General features: G+C 36.3%; 1 protein-coding gene across 4 annotated transcripts in view; it reads right to left on the bottom strand.

Annotated features, from left to right (window-relative positions):
* The window catches only part of BNC2 (basonuclin zinc finger protein 2), a 330,641-nt gene that overhangs the window by 101,462 nt on the left and 207,155 nt on the right, over positions 1-22,024 (bottom strand). For all 4 annotated transcript variants that reach the window (XM_071580801.1, XM_071580802.1, XM_071580800.1 and 1 more), the window contains exon 4: positions 6,533-6,768. In XM_071580801.1, the coding sequence (XP_071436902.1) occupies positions 6,533-6,768 (236 nt within the window). The remainder of the gene's footprint in view (positions 1-6,532; positions 6,769-22,024) is intronic.

Here is a 22,024-nt window from a genome sequence, read left to right on the forward strand (position 1 = left end):
GAAAAAAGGAAATAAAGCCATAAAAGGGCAATTCTCTTCATTATCAAGTAATTAAATGTGGGTGGCAGTTATTATGGGAAATATGATCTTGCTTATGAAAGACTTAGGTTGCATTTGACTTTGTTAAAATCATTACCAGATAAACTTCATAACATGCATCCACATCAGTTTTACTATACATAAAAAGAACATAATACTCCTGAAGGCATGGAAAGACTAAGTGACTGCTTAAAATGCATGGAAACCTCCCAGGGGTCACAGCTAAACAAATGCAAAGTATTAATTAAGATATTGACAAACAGACCAGTGAGGAATGAGAAGCAATATCAATTAAATAAATACACAATCTTCACATACAAAATCCATTTTTATAATTTATGGTGCATAACTGTCAACAAACTTTTGCTGGGTTGCAAGTGTCAAATTTTTTTTTCATAATTCAATTGCCTATATCTCTTAATTTTGTTTATCACAAATAATACCCTAATATAGCATACCAACAGATTAAACGTTTTTTGCTGTGAAAGACAAAAACAATGAATTGACAGCACTTGAGAGAAAAAAATGACAGAAACTTCGCATGACTCATGATTATAGACAGCAAACTATATTGAACTTAAAGTATGATAACATCACAACTAAAGCTGTTAGCAGAGCTGCTGTTTGTTTGTTTTCTTACTTATGTTCATTATGTTTAAGCAATGAAGGCTGTTTGACAAGTTGTTTAATTTTTAATTAAACAGTCCTTGCACTTGGCTTCTATTGCCAAAGTTCAAACATTTTAAAAGGCAAGTGATCTCAGGCAGGAAAGCTGAGACTCTAAAGTCTCTAAAAGAGGTCAGACAGCAACAGAACCCATCCTTTTCTGAAATCCTCAATAGACAAACCAATGGTGGGCAATATTTAATTTTAAGAACAGTAAAGCAATTTCCATCTGTGCATATGGCTAATATTCCACCTGCTTAGAAGGCGAGGTGCTAAGGGATTACTCTGAGAATCAACAGAAAAGAAATTAAGAACAGTATTATTAAAGATGCTCAAATTTCTTTCTCTGGTCTCTTTCCAAATCTCTTGACCTAATCTGAATGTGAGAATGGTGTGCATGAACAAACTAGTTGTGGTAAATTAGGGCAGCAACCAAACTACCCATTCCACCAAGAGCAACGATGTTTTACAAAAAATTGTGAAATTGTCAGTCAAATATAATATCAATATATGTGAGCACATGATTTAACTAATTTTTCTTTTAAAATAATCAGAACTGAATTATTTAAACTGCACTATGAATTTCACAATTTGAATGAGTTTGGTTTAGTTAATGGGATGGTATTTTTGACAAAATATCTAAATAACCCTCCTCACCCTCCCTGACCTGGTCCATGTACCTTCTGAGAGCATACTTTCTTAGCTGACTTCTTGCTCAACAGTTTTTTAGCCCTACAGAACAAGCACAGTAGTGGAGAATAAACCAGTTTAGTCAAAGGAGAAAATGATATTTAATAGTTTTGAATTTCATCATCTTTCAGCATTGGTTTTGCTGTGGAAAAGACCTTCATTTAAGATTAGTGATTCCCCATGCACTGCACAGTGAACAAATTTTGTGAGTGAGCCTCCTTTTGGACATATAAAATACTCATAGTATTCCAGCTGGATTTAGTTTTGATTTTGTTCTGTGTTATTTATTTTTTATAATTTCTCATAGCTGTGAATGGCACCAGAGTCTGGCAGCCAAGATGCTGCCTATGAGCTACTGACTGTAATCTACTATTTTCAAGCCAATAGCAATGGGAATCCTAAGTCTAGATCCTTTTCCTGATTCTGCCAATGTTCTGTTCTGTGCCTGCCTCTGCTTCCCTCTTTGTACTGTAAAGATAATATTTATTTTCCTCTTTTACACTAAGGGATTACAACTATTTGATCATGAAACAGTTGAAAAAGTGTTGAGCTGTTACTCAGAACACTGAATCACTATTTGCAAAGAGTCAGTTTATGGTCTTTAAGTTGTAATCACATGTCCTGTCCTCTGCAGCTTGGACCAGTACAAAAGCTGAATGACCCAGCTGTTCACTGCTAGTGATATAATTGCTCTCTAGCCCTTTTCTCTCAGAATAATCAGAGCTAACTTGCACATCACAAGGATTTTTCTGACCTGGTTTGTTTAGTGAGAACCTGGCTAGGGAGCAATTACACATGTAGCTACACTAGCAAATTCTCCAGTGGTGAGCAGAGAAGAACAGCTGGCAAAGTCACCTCTTCACTCAGTTCAGCAGGAATTAAACCAGGATTGGAGACTCACAGTTGAGCTGTTCTTTACAGCAAAAGTAACATCACCCAAATCAACAGAGCCACTAATAATCCCATACATCTCTTTGAGTAGCATGTGCAGAATATGAACCAAAACAGCTGCTGGTTTTGACAGAAATAATTTCTTGTCATGTAAAGACATGTAAAGTTGCTGCACTAGCCATTCCCAAAAGAAAATCTAAAGGGACACTAATAGCTCCACACCAAATACAGTTACATACATGCTTGAAAAGGAAGCCTAAAAACTGAAGCACTCTAAATGTCCATGGGGCACACACAGTTCAGAATGTTCTCCTAAGCAGTAAGGGTTTTTAAGAATCACTTCAAAAGATGAGAGAATAACTCCTCTAAAACATTAATCCTGTGAGCAGTCTGATGAGACTGTTGACCAAATTGTCATTCAGTGACATTCCAGAGGTATGTCTGTATTCACAAGAAACTAGGTTTATTGCACAGAGGTCAGAGAAGCTTGCCTGGTCTTAATGCCTTTCAGCTATTACTGCCAATGTTGTGACTGTGCCTAGAGAGAAAGAGGTGTTATCACATTATCTCTGTTGACTTCTGGGTTCCTTGACTCCCTGTGCTCCATTAATGCATCCACTGAATGAAGCCATAAATACTGCATTTTTCTCTGCCCACTGCTTTTTAATTTGCTGTTTGGACACTTTATTAGTTAAAATGAGGTATTACAAGTAATCCCACCCACCATGCAGCACTGATACACAGCTAGAGAGAGGTAGTGTTTTTCACTTGTTTTTCAGGTGGACCAAATGGTGAGTTTTTTCTCAAAAGTTACAGGGAAAAAGTTGTTCGATTTTTGTTAGAGTTTATTTCTTTTTTTTGGGGGGAAGTGGGAAGAAGAAGGGCTTCACTATGGATCTTGAACAGAACAGAAAATATCTGGCAATACTAAAGTAATTGATTTTGAGTGGATACATCTACCTTACACCTCAAAAGACCCTCCATTTAGGGAAAATGTTAAAATATTTTAACACTTCCATAATAATTCAGGGGAAATTCTGCACAGATGGATGTTTCAGGCCTTTCCAAAGCATGAAATTCCAGTTTTGTACCAACTTTACAAATCTCTTACACTGTGCTTAATTGATTGGAAAATGAACCAAGAGTAAGTATTCTGGAAGCTGTCACAACCATTCCCTTTCCCTATTCTGGTACTTCACTTGGTCCTTACAGAATAGATTTAGGGCACAGAGTTTGTATGTTCCAAGTAAGTTTTGTGTTTCTGAGCAAGTGTCTCCAACCTTCCTGGCAGGACTAACATTCCTGGCTTTTTCCCTTCACATCAAACAGTAACATACAGAATTTTGTGAAGTTACAAGTGTAAAATATTATTTTTATTAGATTAGATTAGAGACAAACAAGATAGTTTACTGCCTATGCTTCTCTAAGTACACAATCATAGCAAATAATTTCCTACAGATTTATATTTCTGTATTTGGTGTACAATTAGTATGTATGAACATATGGTAAACTTAGTAGTATTGTCTGGAATTAGGTGATAACAGGTTTGGACAGACAAATTACAAAGAACAATACTTCCTGACTGATGTTCCTGAATTCACTGTATGACAGCCTAACAAACAGGTCTGGGATAACCTGGGTGATTTCTTTTGGTACTTCATACTTTTGATTCTCCTGTAGGATATTCAGGGCATTGCATTCTAGCTTTTTGTGTAGAAAAGCTGAATTTTGAAGCTTGAAACAATTTCATGAAAAATTCCAGTCTATAATGATGAGCTTCATGGAACTGCACCTTTTGTTTGAAGGAGACATCACTGTAGTTCTCAGCTGCATGCAATTCTACACAGTGTTACTACAAAATTCCTTTCAAATTTCTTTGCATGCCCCTTTTCTCCTTCTTATCAGATACTTTCAACAGAGTTACTTTTTAAACAACACATTTTTATTATCAGAGATTCGATTAACGTTTTTAAATTATGTCTCTACATAAATCTTTTAATAAGAAGTTTCCTTTTCTGCCATATACTGAGCTTTCCAGCTTTAATGGAAACAAAATGCAGCTTTTGCCTAGAGATGATGTAGAGACTACATCTTTGGAGACATTCAAAAGCCATCCAGACATGGTCCTGGACAAGCAGTTCTAGGTGGCCCTGCCTGGTCAGAGGGGTTGGATGAGATGACCTCTCTTCTAACTTTGACCAGTGTGTGATTCCTTGGAATCAGACAGCTGAGGTTCAACTACAGCTGTCATAGGTCTTCATTCCCCCATTCGCAGGATTCACAGCCAAGTGCTAACGAAATCAGTGTGTGGCAGGTCTGTAACAGCTGCCCTTAACTTTCATTGATAATTGTTTTCATTTAACTGACATAATAGTCAATATACTGTTTGCTGAATGTAGTAATGGTAACATTCGTGCCTCAAGGGCTACAATGTAACTGAACTTTAGCCAGCTAAACTGAACTGTGACCTAAAGGTATATTACAGGCTTTTACACCATTTAGATGCATAGGTCACAATCTCACTCTGTATAAACATCTATGTAAATATATTACAAGCCATTCTTGCATATATTGAGATAATTCCAACAGATAATTAAAACAAAATCAAAACGAGCAGGATTCTATGACCTTTAAAACAAGAAAACTACTGGACACGGAATTATATTCCATACTTGTAATATATTACACCCAACTATTAGCATATTTAGGAAACAGCAGATTTCTAATATTATCTCTTAGATATGATGCATTTTTTTACATTTATTCCTTTGCAAATCATATTTCTTCATCTCTCTTGATCAGTGACATTCAGAATCTAGGAATCTAAAATATGATGCAATATGCAAATAATGCCATTACAGTATGTACCTCCATAGATATCTCTCATAACTCTATCTTAAATATATATATCTAATATCTATAAATACATATAAACATATATTTATATCATACAAACATTGCAGGTATATACTGTATGAATATCATGGTTGTATACTTACAGGTAAATTTTAGACTGGTAATGGAAAAAATTGATTCTGTTTATTTGAATAGGTGTAACCATTAGCTTTTACAAAATAGATGCCTGAGAAAATCCTAAAACAATTACAAAACTCCATTCGGTATATATTCTAACAAGAATAACACAAACTTGCTATTAAAGTATCAGCCTTTTTAGTTCTCTAAGACTGTTCTGCAATTCAGTAACTTTTCTGTAGATAGATACAGAGCACTTAAGAATATGAACACAGAATGTGAAGACTACCATAGAATTACATAAAGCTAGTTTACTTCTTTTACAGAAAGGACACAAATTGAAGAGGAATTAAAAAGTAAAGTCAGAATTCCTCAGAGCAGGAATAAAGAATCCTATATCTTCTATAAAGTCCCAAGCACACTGGTTTTGCCTAAAAACATAAAGAAATAAATCAGAAACTAAAATTTTCAAAGTTTTTCAGGCATGCCCACTTCAATAACTGTATGACTTCTAGATGATGCAGCACTCTGACAGTCAGTAGTAATTAAGAGAATTCAGAAGTATGTAGTATGAGCTTATTAATCAGAAGTAGTGTCACAAAATGTAATAAATCACTTTGGAGCCCAGCAGATGACAAAATTCTTCAGATAAGCAACCATACATATTTATGATCATACTCTCAAAGTAAACCTGTTCGTTTCTTGTTTACTTATTTTATGGGTTTTTTTAATCTATTTCAACCAGTCTGCATGTAACACTTTATTGAAAGCTACCTTTCTAAAATGGCCTTATAAACACGACTGTCCTGTTTATACATTACACTGTAAGGATACTTTCCAATACAGCCATGATCACAACCCTCATTTCATCTATACCTTATAAGATACCTTTCTAAAGAAGGTGCTTCTGACTTGTCTCTTAGTTTCTTAAGTCAAACAGGAGACCTTGAAAACTTGACACCTGTCTTTGATCACCAAATCATGCTTGCAGCTAGCTAACCTTAGTATCTGCAGTATTTAAGGAATTTTCTACAATAAGCATAAGCAAGTACAAATAAATAATATGGAATGAAGGAATCTGTATTTTTTTAGCCTATTAAAAATAGAATGTTCTATTTTGCCAATGCCATCATTAGTCTTCAACATGCCAGACTAAGTTTGCTACATGGGCTTGTACCTCTGTGGGTGCACCATCACTACATCCACACAACAACAACAACAACAAAAAAATCAGTTAACCAGGTTTGGAAACATGCCTTGCTTTATTTCCTACCTGAAGAATGTAGCCCCGAACATAGTCTCGAAGTGTCCAGCCCAAGCCATGTAGAATGTGCAACACCTCCTCTTGCTTCAGTACACTGAAGAGTCGGTCAAGCAGTATCTTCAGTCTCACAGGTACAGCCTGAGTACCATAGAGCATCAGGCTGCTGATGTCAAACACAACATTGGACTGCACAATCTCCACTTGAGTTGGGTGGTAGAGGTGCTGAGTACTAAGTTTGTCCAAGGCTGAAAAAAACAGTCAAGTATAAGGAAAGAGCAAAGGAAAAACAAGAAAACCACCCCAAAGAGTAATGTATACATATCACATTTGGCAGTTGCCCTTATTTTCCACAGAAATATCCCCTGGATGATTCATAGAATCAAAGAATGGTTTGGGTTGGAAGTGAGCTTTACAGGTCATCTAGTCCAATCCTGCTGCCATGGGGAGGGACATTTTCAAATGGATCAGGTTGTTCAAAGCCCTGTCCAACAAGACCTCGAATATTTCCACAGATAGGGAAACTGCAACATCATTGGGCAATCTGTTCCAGTGTCTCACCAACCTCAATGTAAAAAATTTCTCCTTTATATCTAGTTTAAATCTACCCTTTTTCAGCTTAAAGCCATTATCCCTTGTTCTATCACTATAAGTCCTTGTCAGAAGTCCCTCTTCATCTTTTGTGTAGGCTCCCTTTCCGTACTGAAAGGCTGCAATAAAGTCACCCCAGAGCCTTGTCCAAGTTTCTTTCCAGCTCTTACCCAGGCTGAAGAACCCCAACTCTCTCAGCCATTCCTCACAGGGCTGCTCTTAGTGAGTTCATCTCCCAGTCTGTACTCATGGCTAGGGTTTCCCCAGTCCAGGCACATGACCTTGCACTTGGCTTTGCTGAACTTCATGAATTTCCCAGGGGTCCCCTTCCTCAAGCTTGCCTAGGTCCCTCTGGTAGGGATACTGTCCTTCAGATGTGTCAACTGCGCTGTGTAGCTTGGTGTCTAGTGCATATTTGCTGATATTCTCACTATGTCATTGATGAAAATATTAAACAGTATTTGTCGCAATACAGACACCTGACAGTGGTTCTCCTTCACAGAAGCAATCCAAACGAGAACTAGTTTCCACAAGTCACAATTTTTAATTCCTATGACAGTAGGATGCTCAGCTGAGACTCAGAGACTACAATACTCATAGTTCAAGGGAAATTTATGATTGACTGATGTCCAAGATTGAAGCCATGCAGAACTGATTGAGACTGTTAAAGGTTTGATACTTAATCTCTAGCAGAAAAATGAAAACAGACACTCCACCACCTTCCCTCCCCCATCTTTTAACCATGTTACAAGTAAGTCCCCTGATTCACCATAAATTCTGCCATGAATTCACTACTACTTGAGCTGACCAGTTTCTTTCACCTGGCCTTATGAATTCCATGAATTTAGAGATAAGCGAAAGGGAATTTTGCAGGCGGAAGGTAGTTCTTATGCCCTTGTGACATTAAGTAAGATGGAATTCCATATGACATCATGCATTTTACTATCAATGTTTAAATTTAATTTTATTTCTATTTTATGGATTATGTTGCAGCACCTAAGCTCCTCACTGCTTTCTAAAGCAAAATTTCTGAGCATTTAAAATAATCTTATAGGGACTTCTTCTGCACTTCAGTTTCTTCTTGGCTTATGGTCACCAGAGAGTTCATGTACTCTTGATAAATTGCTTTCTTACATAGAGAGCGCAAAGGCCCTTATCATTTACTTGCTGGCTTCATTCAACACATTTACTCCAAGGATTACATTGTCAAAGAGTCCTGGTTTTCTCATACTTCATTTCTTGCAACTGATTTGTCTGATCTTTCCTATTCTACTGGCTAAGTCAACTTTGAATAAACAGCTTTAAATATTAATTTAACATTCAAAGAAGATAAGGAATTGGCAAGCCTAGGGACTGCAGTACTATGTCTCTCCACAGAACATTTATAGTGCAGAATGTGAAGGGTGAGATTTTTCCTTTCAAAAGCTCTTCTTCCAAAGTACTTTGACTATGTAGGCTTCGTGGTGTGGGACTCATTTATTTACAAGGTCTAATGAATGGGATTTGACTGAAGCTTAAACAGGTTAAATACTGTCCTACTTTTTTTTTCACCCCTTTTATGCATGGTATTTTTCTAAAATTGTTATTTCAATAATACCATAACAGATGTCTCATCAAATTACCAGCCAGAAAAGCCAAGAAAATTGATTTTGTTACTGTGCAGGTTGTGCTGTATGTGTGATGATATGTATATATGTGTACCTGGGGGACAACCTTTGGAAGGAGTAAAATAAAATATTTCTTTTTAATACTGTCATTACTCACAACAGAAATGCTGCAAATAATATTAGTGTTAATGGATACAACACCGTCTACCAGACTATTGAAACTATTGAGCAGATCTGGATGACCACGAACTTTCCACCTTCAGTCTTAGAGAATGACAGTAGGGTCTGAAGATGTTAACTGGCCAAGACATGAATGGTTATTTTCTGAATCCTCAGTGATTTTTAATCACTGCATCATACTGTATTTCTAACATATCGTAATATTTTTGTTTTCTCTTTACTTAACAGTAAATACTATGCCTGTTGTGAGGAAAAAAAAAGTTCTTCCAGCTAAAGAAGACTTGTCTTGCTGAAGATGTTAATGTCATTATTCTACTATGATCTAAGTCAGAATGACTACAATACATCTTTATCTAAAGAGTATTGGGTGGATTACAAAACTAATAGCTAGAATGAGATTACATAACTGTGACTAGAACAAGATTAGAAAACTGTGGATATATACTCACTTGTGAGGTGACCACTGAGAGGATAATAGATTTGGAAAGGCTGAGATGGAATAGAAGTTAAAAAAAAATTCCTTTGAAATTACTGAGCATACTCTGTGACCAAGGGATAGAAAATTCTATAAGATAACCTGTACCATTCAAGTTTTCAAGCAGCATTATCTATAGACATCTATTTCTAAAAACACACACATGAATACAAATTAGTATGATGTTGGAATAACATTCAAAGTGACAATGAAATTATCTCTAATTTTGAATTGTGGCCTTATTCTGTATATTACGTAATAAACAAATAAGCAGTGAAGTTTATCCTTTTGAATTACAAGTCAGGATATGTACTGAAATGTGTAATATACAGGACAACAAAACAGATATTATTGCTTGTGTGTGTAAGACCATTTGCAAGCTAAAGAGACCTCAAGCTACATGGGAAAAAAAAAAGAGTTGTAAATGAAAAGAAAGGAAAAAAGGAAACATAGTTGTGTTCGTATGAGAAATAATAGAATCATAAGAATCTGAAATTCTTTCAAATCATTGATTATTGATACCACTTCAACTTGTCATGAGAATGAAAATTTTCACTTTAATTTGTAATTTATAAAAAGCTTATTTCTTTAAAAGAGATTGCTAAGGATACAGCTGAGAGAGTGAACTTGATTTCTGTAGCACTTCTCATTTCTCCTCTGGTACCCATGGTGAACTAATGCCAGTGTTCTAGATGTATTCAAGAGGCCATTCATGTTGAGAGATACTTTTTGAGGTAAGACGTAAGAAGGACCTGTCTAATTGTTTTTTCTGGATGGACAAGAGTAGTAGCTTTCTGATTCTTGCCAAATCTCAGAGTAGGTAGCTGTATTTTTCTGTCCTGAGTTGCTCACACTTTTATGTGGATAGGGGATTCCTCATCATATCTTTTTCTAAACTATTGGTTTAATTTATACATGCTAATGAAGAATGTCCTGTTTCACAAGTGAATAAATTCAACAGTAACTGCAGTAGCATATGATTTTATAAGTGCTTAGGAGTCTTCAAGATTAAATTTCCAAAAAAAAAGAATGTGTTTTATCATACCTGAAAAATGACATAAAGAGATGCATCCTTATTAAGCAGCTATCAGTGACTGAACATCATAAACACACATTGGAAGTCCCTTCCTGGTGCAGCATGAGGTATTACTCATATTTTGTACAGTTTCAGTGGGATCAAAAGTTCACACATAAAAGTCTTAACATGTTTGTGACATTTTGGTTGTAACTTGCACAATCTTTTCCAAAAATGTGACTATGAGGGCATCAGGGATGTGCAACCTTTTCTTAACAGCCCAATTTAGTTCTTAGCACTCTCCTGATAGTCTGATATTCTTTAATTCAATATAAATGGAAAGCTGTTCTCTGATACAGGAAGAAGAGATATAATGAATCTTAAAATCACATACTTTCTGAGAAATAAACATTTTCATGGAATGGCCTAGAAAGACCCTTGTGTTTTACTCTGACAAACACTCACCCAAGTAGTATTCCTGTGGTGAATTCCAAATTTCAAGTATTTGTGTCAGAAATTTTTACCATTAAAAAATGGAGGCAGAAGACATTACAGAAGACTGCCTTCAACATCCAAAAATTACTAACTGGATAATTAGTACAGGAATTAAGAACATTTTAATGCTGTTTTTCCAACTCTGAAGTACCAAGTACGCACCATAGTAATGTAGAATGTATCAGTTGGAAGGGACCTATAATGATCATCTATCCCAAATGCCTGACCCCTGCAGGGCTGATCATCATTTAAATGATATTGAGGGTGTTTTGCAAATGCTTCTTAAGTAGGGAGAGGCTTGGGGCATCAACTGCCTTTTTAGGAAGTCTGTGGTTTGACCACCCCTCTTGATAAAGAAATGCTTACTAATCTCAAGGCTGAACCTCCCCATGCTGGTTTATTCACTCTTTACCTTCTTGAATAGTAAACAAAATCCCAACATTTTAGAGAAAATCTGCTCAGTATAACCTGAATTGTCAAGAGAGCTTTGAAATTGTTTCAATTTAAATCTTCACATTACAGCCTGCAGTATTATTATTATGCAAAAGCCCAGCAAACCCCCCCCAACTTCGGCCCTATTTATAACAAATCAATAAATAAACTTTTATGTTTCATTTGTAGTTGGATTTTTTTAAATGTAGTAAAGTAGGATGGGGAAATCTACTTCATCATTTATATTTTACTGGAGTTTTGGGACTCTAATTCAAAGGAAATTAAGTATAAAGGATACATTAAAATAGGACTAAGTGCTTCTTCAATTTATCAAAAGACAGAAAACAGAGACAAGATTTTTTATTTCATCTATACTGTGTGCAGTTCATAGGCTCAGCCCAGCACATTTACTCATTGCCCTTAGACCCCTTCCTTTCCAATGTGCAGTGAAAAAGGTGAACAAAATTAAAAGCCATGCCTCTGAATGGATTTTGCTTTTCTTAAGTAAAGGAAATACAAATATGCAGCGATGAATTTTTTGTTTTAGAGGCCTCATATTATTTTTGAATAGCTACAATAAAAGCATAAAAGCATGAGATTTTGCCTTTACTGAATAGAGAAGAATTTTAAATATCCTAGTTTTAAGCAATCTGAGTTGTAAACACACATATGTCTTGCTAATTTCTGATCCTAGATAAATATTTTATTATCCTAGAGAGGGATGAAAAGGTCTAGTGAAACCCTTTCTTTCAACTTATGCTGGCTGTGTATCTGAGAACACCAAACAAAAGAATCTATAGGTTGCAATGGGTCTCATTCCACTTCAGTTTTAAATTTGGGCTTTGCAATATAACCACTCCAGATTTTCCCGCATATCCTCTAGCCAGTTCCCTAACTTACCAAAGAGGAATAATTTTGGAACAAACACACAATCACACAAAATTTTACAAACATCATCATCTTTCTATGATTACTAGATTTATTCAAGAACAGGAAAATGAATGAAAAAGAAATCATATGTATTATGTATCGAGACAATTTTTGAAATCTAAATAACTGAGTCACTTTTTGCAGCAACAGAAACTGAAATTAGAAGATTAAATATCCAGTACCAACACAAAATGATTCCATAATACCGTGGCAACAATACTATGTCGAGTATGGTAAAACAGTGGCAATACTGAGCACTGTAGTTTGCTGCTCATTTTAGTGGTGAACATGAATAGCTTTAAATACTCAGAGTTCAAGATTTTCTTTTTTTCCATTAACTACAGAAGAAAAGGCAAGAAATCCTTTCAAAACCAGAAAGTGCTTAGGAATAACTAAAATGCTGGAGGGACAGACAAACTATTGCAGTCATAAGAGGTGGTCTAAGGTAGTCTTCCTCAGGATGGAGACTTAATATGACCTCCAACATGGTCTAATGAAGTGCATTCTGAAGATAGAAGAAATTGCTCCTCAAAAATATCATGCTTAGAAGGTGAACAAGGACAGAAAATTTATCCCTGTCTAGTAATGGTTCAAATATTTTCACTGTGTAAGAAACTTTCCCATTCACCCCTGGCACAAGTATAGAGAGCGGGGGACATTAACATTGATATGAGTGGCTGAACATCCTGAATCAGTCTAAATTTCAGCTACAATATGGTACCCCTTGGTGATGTCCATTTTACTTCTGTCTCCATCATTTTCACAATTTGATCCATATAGCAGAGAAACATTTCCTAAGGCCTTGTGAATTTCAAAAGATCATGGAAGGAGAGTAAGTAAAGCAAATACTGATTCACAAGCAAAACCAGTTTTTCGTTATGCCTTTTATTTTATTTAAAAGCTAATAATGGAAACCATTTGCCAAACACATTTAGTCTCTGACAGAGGGACACATATGTGATGTTCTAATTTACAGCTCGCATGTACAGATGTTCACACTTAGTTAAAGAGTTCTTAATAGCATTTTAAAATTAAACATGTGTTGGTAATAGGTGTTGCAGACTCAAACAACACAGTAACTATACTGATATATGTCTTCATGCCTCACCATGCCTCATGCTCTAACAACATTTTTGTAACAGATCAAAAAAGGAAAAAAAAAAAACAAACCAGCACTTCATTGCATGTACACAAAACAAAAGTTATTAAAAAAAAGACTGAATGAAAACTTTCATTAATTTTTATGTCTATGATCTGATTCCAAGTTGAAACATTTAGAATGCAACTAGGTTTGTTTAGCCAAAAGCAGAACCACAGTTTGTTCACAGACGTTGCTTGCTGTCTGCAATTTTTTTATCCCTTTGCAAAACTTTGAACCCCATCCAGCTTTGACACACTGCCTCTTCAGTTAATAACTATCAAGTTTCCCCTTGTCTCCTGTCTACTTTTCTTTGAGGCAATTGCGCACTCAGCACCCTGAGATAATAACACACATCTATAAGATAAAAGCAATGGCATTAATGTAATTGTCTGCCTTTCTCTCTTTAGCCTAATCTCCTTTTCCCCTTCAGTTTTGACTGCCTCTGTGACACCTGTTTTTGTCTCCTCTGATCCTACGACAGGTTTTCCGCTGACAAGGGTTTTGCCTGACAGAGATTCTGCCAGACAAGAACATAATAAAATATGAAGAACTGCTTGTCAGAGTTTCTGCCAATGCTTACATGAAATCACGGCGGGGGGAGGTGGGAGGGAGGGGGAGTCTTGATTTTTTTTTAACGGGGACCTTTGCTGGTTGTTTTTGGCCTGTCAGGAAAACATCCTCCCTGGCCAATTCCTGCAAGCCAAACAGGTGTTTTCCTTTGTTTTCCTTCTATACAAAACTCTTTTCTTCAATAGCAGAAAATATGAGCAAAAAAATTCTCAAAATGTTTTCTCCTAAAAATTAAGGTTTGACCTAACTTTATGTAGTGGTACCTCAAAAGCATGTCTTTGATTCAGAATGGGTCCTCTAAATTAATGATAAAAATAAAATAGTAGGCTTTTTCTCCTTCTTTCTTGTTCATAGCTAATGTGTTCAAAGGAACAAGCCATAAAGGACATTCATCCCAAGTTCTCAGAAAAATCTCTGGGCTACTACAAACATCCTGCTTAGGCAAACTGCAGTAAGAAACACACCTGACTGAGGGGACCATGGTAGGGATGAGGAGACAGAGCCTCTTCTGTGGAATTTGGACCATGTGGTCCCATCTGTCAGTGTGTGCATTTGTGCCTGTGTAAAAGAGCACTTCAGCATAACTATCCTGATGATTACCCTGATGGAGAAAAACATGTAAATTAATCATGCAACCATCCCAACATACAGCTGCTTTTGTACATGTTGGTCTCCATTGTGCCAGTGAGCCTCTCTGGAGATTTCCACCCTAGATTCTAAGTCCACTGGTCCAGAACCCATATTCAAGCTCAAGTCTGGACCTTCATTTCCTACCTCAATTACATTGTAGGTGTGCATGGCTGGAGTCCTGCCTCAGAGATTACCCTCTATAACAGCCTGGTCTTCAGTTTCATCTCTAGCCCCATCTTCTTTTGCTTCTGATTGAAGCTCCTGGATGCACCCTTGACCAAACTACATTCTTTTGCCATGCTTGAGATTGTCAGTGGACACAGTTGCCAGCATCTGATTCAGTCTACCATGGTCAGACCACAAGAAACTATGCCCATGGTGCAGGCATGGTCAGGGCTCTTCTTGCATTTGACTCCTGGATCAGACGTTTTTTTATTAGTGTCATTGCTGAAACCTACAATCTATAATGGAAGCTGCTAAATAAATAATCCCTTTCTATTATTTTGACTAGTCACTCATCTTTGAACTTCCTTTCTTTTGACACCAGAGCTAAATGCCCCCTTCTGATCAGCCATTAACACCTACTTAAAACTATCCTCTCCTCTAACAATGGTGAGATAGAGTTTAATATGTATCTTAATGATCCTAAAACCATCTGGTTAACATGCTATACACAATAGCACATTTGGGAGACCTGGACTGTAGACTGGATTTGAAGGATCTCCATCCTTATCCTAATGCATCTCAATTCCATTAACTGTGATTCACAGATTCACAAAAATTCTAGGCTCATAGAGACTTCTGCTAATTGTGTGGTGCAGCCTTCTAATGAAAGCAGGGCCTTGGATTCATCCTGCCAAGATGTGTCTTTGATACTTCAAGGGGGAGAAATTCCACCACTTCTCCAGGAAACCTATTCCATCTTTTATTCAACCTTGAAAACCCTAATGAAAACACAACAGGCATTGCCTACCTGTTAACATAATTCTGTTTGGATGGAGTATTGTTGTAGATGTATTTCACAAAGGCAAGCCAAGGTCATGGAGGTGTTTCTCTGGTTCAAGCCTATGAAACGCTCTCTCACACGTGCTACACCACCTCAGTTTTTCCAGAAAAACTTTCTGTCTTAAAGTTGCTAACAGTTGAAGATGTTCAGACCCTGTGAAGACTGGTTCATAAAACTAGTTCTACCATTCACAAACATCAATTTTTCCCATCCGGACTCATGTACTGTGATCATTTCACAAAGCTCCTGTTAAACATACTTCAGAAAAATTGACTGTAATTAATTAGGATACAATTAGAGAAGTCTCTGAGACTCACGTTATACATTTTTTGCTTTATCTTTTCTCTTTCTAAAATCTAAATGGAAATTGGATAATAAAGTAACATTATTGTCTGCAAAATTAATCTGAGGCAAGTTTCCTCATAATGCTATAGCTCAAACTAAAATTCCTCCTAATAGATTAAAAAAGAAAGAAAAAGTTTTTTTTCATTCAATTTCACATTTGCAAAACAGAAAGCTGAGGTAAAGTTACCCATGGTATTATTGCTACTTTGAACATCTGAAAGCAGCATCAATTCTTTATTTTTGCAGTAAAATCCATTTTAACCTTATAAAGCTGTGTGGGTTTGTTTCATTTAGTGCTTTCAATTTGTGTTCTGGTTAACCTAGTGAACTGTAGTTAATTAAGATGTTCCTATAGACAATTAAGCTTCTTTAAGGATTGTTAAGAAGATATAAAAATTCATGATGTAATAAAGTTCAAAAAAATGACAGAGCGGTGAGCATATGACAGCAATTCATGTGCAGCAGCATAGATGTTAAAAGAGACAAGCACACAGGCACTGATACCTGAACATCTTGGAGTGGATGTGCATCACAGAAGTCCAACACTGCTTCCTCACAAATCTGTTGGTGATTTGCATTCCCAAGTCTCACAGAATTTATCCTGATCATCTGGCAATCCAGGAAGTGAACGCCAGACACTCTTTTGCTCCCATCTGAAGCTAAGAAGTTGTAGTGAACTTCCTATCACCACTGTTAAGGGGGTAAGATCATGGATTTCACTGACTACCTTTGCAAAAAGCAGCCTCTACTGTGACTGGAAAGAGGAATTCCATGTGCTAATTTAAAGTAATTGTTTTGATTGCCTTTGCTCCATCTTGCACATTGCAAGACTACTTGTTTCCTTACTGGATTCTCTCCTTAAGAAGAAAGGGTAAGATACCATTATCCAAGACATCTCCTAGAACTTTATCCTACTGCATTGGGTGTACTAAATGAGATTAAGTCTTCACTGTAAAATATAAATTCAATAATGATGGGCACCAAAATAACACCATCTTGCACTCTTGAAATATCTTTAGTCTAAACCTTTATGGGCATTTTATAGCTCATCAACAGGGACAATAGTTAAAAAAAGTGTATTTCAGAGTTGCCAGTGAGTATCTGATGGTATTAATGACAATTCCATGACAGCAAAAAATGTGATAACTAAATTAAAAGTTTTTCAGACAATCAAAAATATTCACAATGACAAAGAGTTTCACTTTGAGGTGTGAACTTTGCCCAACTCAGGAGAAACAGGCACTATGATTCAGAATGGGTCATGGTCTGTTTAGGGCTTACTAGACACTGGATTGGCCCTTAGCTGAACATGTAATATCCAGTATAATCTCACCTGACCGTGTCTGAAGAACACTGGCATATTCAAACCCAGAATTGTGAGCCAGTAAAGGTGGAGAGACAGGGCAAAGGTCTAACCTCTCACTGACTGAGTTAACATGTCCTGGCAGTGGCAGGGAAGAAGAGTAAAAAATATTTTAACCTGAACAGATCCTCAGTGAAATGCAAGGAGGTGTGAGTGTAAACACATTTAAATTAGAGCCTGTGGCTTACCTTCAGGGAAAATGACACTTGAGGATGTCAAATTTGCATAAGGGTTAAACCCTTGACCATATGGTTATATAACTATCAGCTGAAGGATGGAAAAGGAAGGTCTCTTATTTGATCCTAGGGCACCTAAGCATATTTCTTTTCTGTCATTTTCTGTCTCATAAACCTCTGAAAAAATATTTGTCTTGGATTCCCTAATACCTGGATTTGTTTTTATCCCAGCATGACCTGCATTAAGGGTCATATCAGAGTAAACCAAAGCAACACTACATCACATCATTCCTACAAATGTGGCAGGCTTTAAAACCAGATATTGGGTCAGAGAACCCACAAGAAAACAGAGTGCACTTGCTCTGTGCTGCATTGGCTACTTTGGGAAATCCAGCCAAAGGGAAGCAAAAAGGAATGGCATAAACAGAAGGTGGGGGGCACTTAAAAAAGTGTTTACCAGTAATTAATGTTAATCTTGTCAGGTTCCTGGAAGCAACTGAGTAACGAAAAATATGCCTCAGCCTTCAGGGTCAAAAGAAAGTTATAACAGTTGGATTAAAATGATTTTGTCAGTAAAAGATGGGAAAAGCCAGACTAGATCTAAAACAGTTTTACTCTAAAAGTCATGAAAAGCTACCTTTTGTTATCAACAAACTGTTCCGAATTACTTCACTAAAAATATCTACATAACTAAAGATAAGGAAGAAACTATGTTTTAGTGATGTTCTCAAGTAATTTTAAAGCATTTCAAATAGATCAAACAGAAGAAAACAAGCATGTTTGAGATGATAAATTGTCACTGTTTTTATATCTGATGGATACAAAAATAACCTGATTATTTTACAAGTCAACTATAATCCTAAGATTACATTTCTCTCTTCCCTTTTTTTTTTTTAATTTATTCTTTACTTAAAAATCTCCATTTTAAAGTAAAGAATAACATGGCAGTTTTGCCAGCTTTTAGAGACTCTAAGACTGTTTTGGTTTATTTTCTTAGGGATGATCTTTGACTTTGCAAACCTGAATTTCTTTCAATTAACAGCTTTGGACTGAGACAAATATAGGAACCCAGCTGATTTGTATTACAGCATAACATTCATCTTCATTCCTGCCCCATTCCCACACAGCTCACATTTAAATCTAAACCTTCTTCGTGAAGCAAGTCCTTTCAGAAATTTTAAGGTAAGGGAGAGAGATGCAATGACTAAAATCTCCACAGCATTCTTGTTTCTCTTCTTTATTTATTTCTACCTGTCCTTCCCTTCTTTTGTCCTGAACTCATGTTTCTTTTACCTGACAATTTCATGACCTGCCATGTGGAAATTCAGAAAACTCAACAATTCTTAAAGAAGAAGGCACAGTCTTGTCTTGCATCTGACTTTATGACATTCTCCATTTTCTAGTGGAGGTTGCTGTTTTCATTCTTAGTCTCATTCAAAGAAAGCTAGCACAAGCATTATATAAATACTAGCAGCAGAAAGCTTCCTTCACAAGGTAAAACTGTAACTCACGTGGCAAGTCTCTGAGAATGGGTATTTACTGTATGGCAGATTTTACTCTGAAAAAAGAAAAAAAGTAATGGATGTGCCCTATGTGCCAAAATCTACTAGTTAATGTCTTCTTCATTAAAACTGAAAGGAATTCAGTCTCAAAGTTACTAGAAAGAAGGCCTGGCCCAGTCTTGGATGGGGCTATATGTGGCCTCCTCATACCTCAGAGAGGTACTAAAGCTTTCTTGAATAATTTGCTCAGCCTTGAGGTGTACTGATGGCACGATGCAGATAAAAAGACATCAAAGACCCCTAAAGGACTAAGGATCTGCCTGCCCTGGACAGGGCGTCAGGGAGTGGGGACACAGGAAAAGAAAGGAGACAGCAGAATGAGCATAGGATACTTAATTTCCTAGGGTAGGTGGAACAGTGTGAAATTCAGCTACTCCAGGTATGCATAGTATGCCAAAATCATCTGAAAACTGTGCCATTATCATCTTAGTTTTACCAGTGATCCTTTTCAGGATAAGATAAAACCGGTATTTCTAATTTTCTGACTCTCTTTGAAACAAGGTGACAATGATTTCAAACAAATTTAGTAATACTATTACACAGTGGGAGGATGGTTTTTTTTTCTGGGGATACTGAAACTAAAATAAGTAGAATGAATGTTAGAAGTAATAGTTTTAGTCTACTGTGACATATGTGGCCTTGGCACACCTTTTCAGAGCAAAACAGTTATGAGAGGGTAAACTCTATTTCCCATTGATACTTCATTGGGACTTTCTATCTGTTGGACAAGGTATAGTACTAGTGGCTTTGCTAGGAGTATGGTAGATGCTATTCTGATATCAGTGACATGAATACAAGGCAAAATGCAGAGTCAATGAAATCCACACCTTTTTACTGCAGACTTCCTTAATTTTTTCCTCATAGGCTAAAATACTACTGCTAGAAGAAGGGCATGGCAAATAAAGTGGGGGGTTTTCATTATTTCCTATAAAGTTTGAGTAAGTTGTTTTTGTGCTAAAGCTAGTAAAATGTCATTACTATCTTCACAGTATAGTATAGTGCATGTTACTTTTAATTTAAGAAAAACAGCAGAAGGAATCAAGCACTCAAGAAAATCTTATTTCTTGTAGTCATCTTACTCCTGTATTATTTTAAACCCACAAAATACCAAACTGCCCGGGTTAAGATTAATTCTCTTTAAAAACCTGACTATAAAGATTTTAATAAGATTTTATTTTTCACTGTATGGACTATAAAAAGTATCTTAACCATTAAAAAAAAATTAAAATATGTCTACCTTATCTGTTTGCCTGCCTGAAGTCTAAGTACTTGATAAAGCTGCTATGCTCTGTGCAGCTTTTGGCTTTAGGATTACCACTGTAAAACAGACTCAAAACTTGATAAACTGAACTTCTGTCAACAAAAACATTTATCTTGTCACCAAAGTACTTCTCTGATATATCTGTTCATGTATTTACAATCCTACTTTTGGCAACTCCAGATAGACGAACTTGAACTTGTAGGAAACCTTTCTTTTCAGGATGTGTGCAGCTTATTTCAGGTGAGTGAGGGAAAACATGAGAAAGGGGAAATAGGAAAAAACAGCTACGTAGCTGCTACATGCAATAATACAGGGCTGAATCTATGCTTTTTCCTCCTCACCACAAGAATTCCAACATTTTATATGGCAGCTATTAACATGAATTAACTCTGCAGAGATTAGTCATTACATTATGAGAAACTTCCATTCCAAGCTATTTTTTGATCTATTCACTTAATTATGATTCTAGGTTATCAGAACTGTATAAGCACAGTACTTCCTGTTGGAAACACCTATTCTTTGAAAATTACATTCAATAAAGCACTACATCATGTGTCAAGGATCCAAGTTGAAATTCATTAATAAAAATCAGAAGAAAACACTTTAATTAAAGCAGCAGGAAATACTATTTGCATTCAAGGAAGAATTTCTGAAAGTACCATGCTAACAGTTTAAAGAAAACGATTTCTGAACAGCAACCTGATTCAGTAATTTTGAAATTCAGTTGCCACCTGTGCAATGAATTGATCTGTCTCCTGAACACTACCCTCAAAAACAGTGACCATCAAGAACTGAAGCAGATGCATCACTGTCTCCAGGAAGTAACTTACAAGCCTGTGCTTCATGTGTATAGAACATATATCTGACTTGTCTCACTCTGCCATAAAATGTAAATACTGCAGATGAATGTACACAAAGTGCACAGAAAAAAATTGAATCTGAGCATTATTCACTTTGCACAGTAGCAAAACAAACACTTGCTAATAACATATAGTTGTATTAAGTTTTCTATTTGGAATGCTAAGCACTTAGGTATGGGAGTAGGTGGTGTATCACCATATTCACTTTTCAACTTTCTAGATTTGTAAACCAGAAACATTTCTATTATATACACTGTGGTAATCTCAGATTACTGTCATATATTCTGATTTTTAATTCAATCCCCTCACAGGGAAGAATTTATCAGGAAAATCTAACTAGACTCTTCCAAGATGTACTGGTTAAAAAGAAAACTCAGGATGCTCATGTGCCAGAATCTAAGTACTGGACTCACAATTCCTATTGCTTAACAGGAGGACAATCTGAGAAAAAGCTAGACAGTGCTTTCCCTATCTGTAGATCAGCAAAACCTTAGATGCTGATTCTACACAAAACCTGAAGCATGCCTGAACTATACAAATTTTGTGAGGTTTAGCAATTCTACTGTGAATCTGGTTATAGTATGAATGAAGATATTTTCCTAGGAAATACAGGGAGAAAATATTAGCTGTATCCCTAGATAATCTAGCATATGCTAAATCTGCAACCAGCTACCAGCTTGGTGGTGTTCTAGGCAGCCTGTAGGCGTTATCATGCAGTGACATAGGACTGTATGGTGCCTGCAGCATACTGGCTTTCCTTTCCTTTATGTGAATGTTTTAAAAGATCCTCTATAAGTCTGTTGAATTTGTTGAGCATTCACACCTGCCATATGCCAGCCTGGGAATCAAGTACTGTCCAGCCAAG

This window comes from Pithys albifrons, chromosome Z (genome assembly GCF_047495875.1).
Source record: "Pithys albifrons albifrons isolate INPA30051 chromosome Z, PitAlb_v1, whole genome shotgun sequence".
Taxonomy (NCBI): domain Eukaryota; kingdom Metazoa; phylum Chordata; class Aves; order Passeriformes; family Thamnophilidae; genus Pithys; species Pithys albifrons.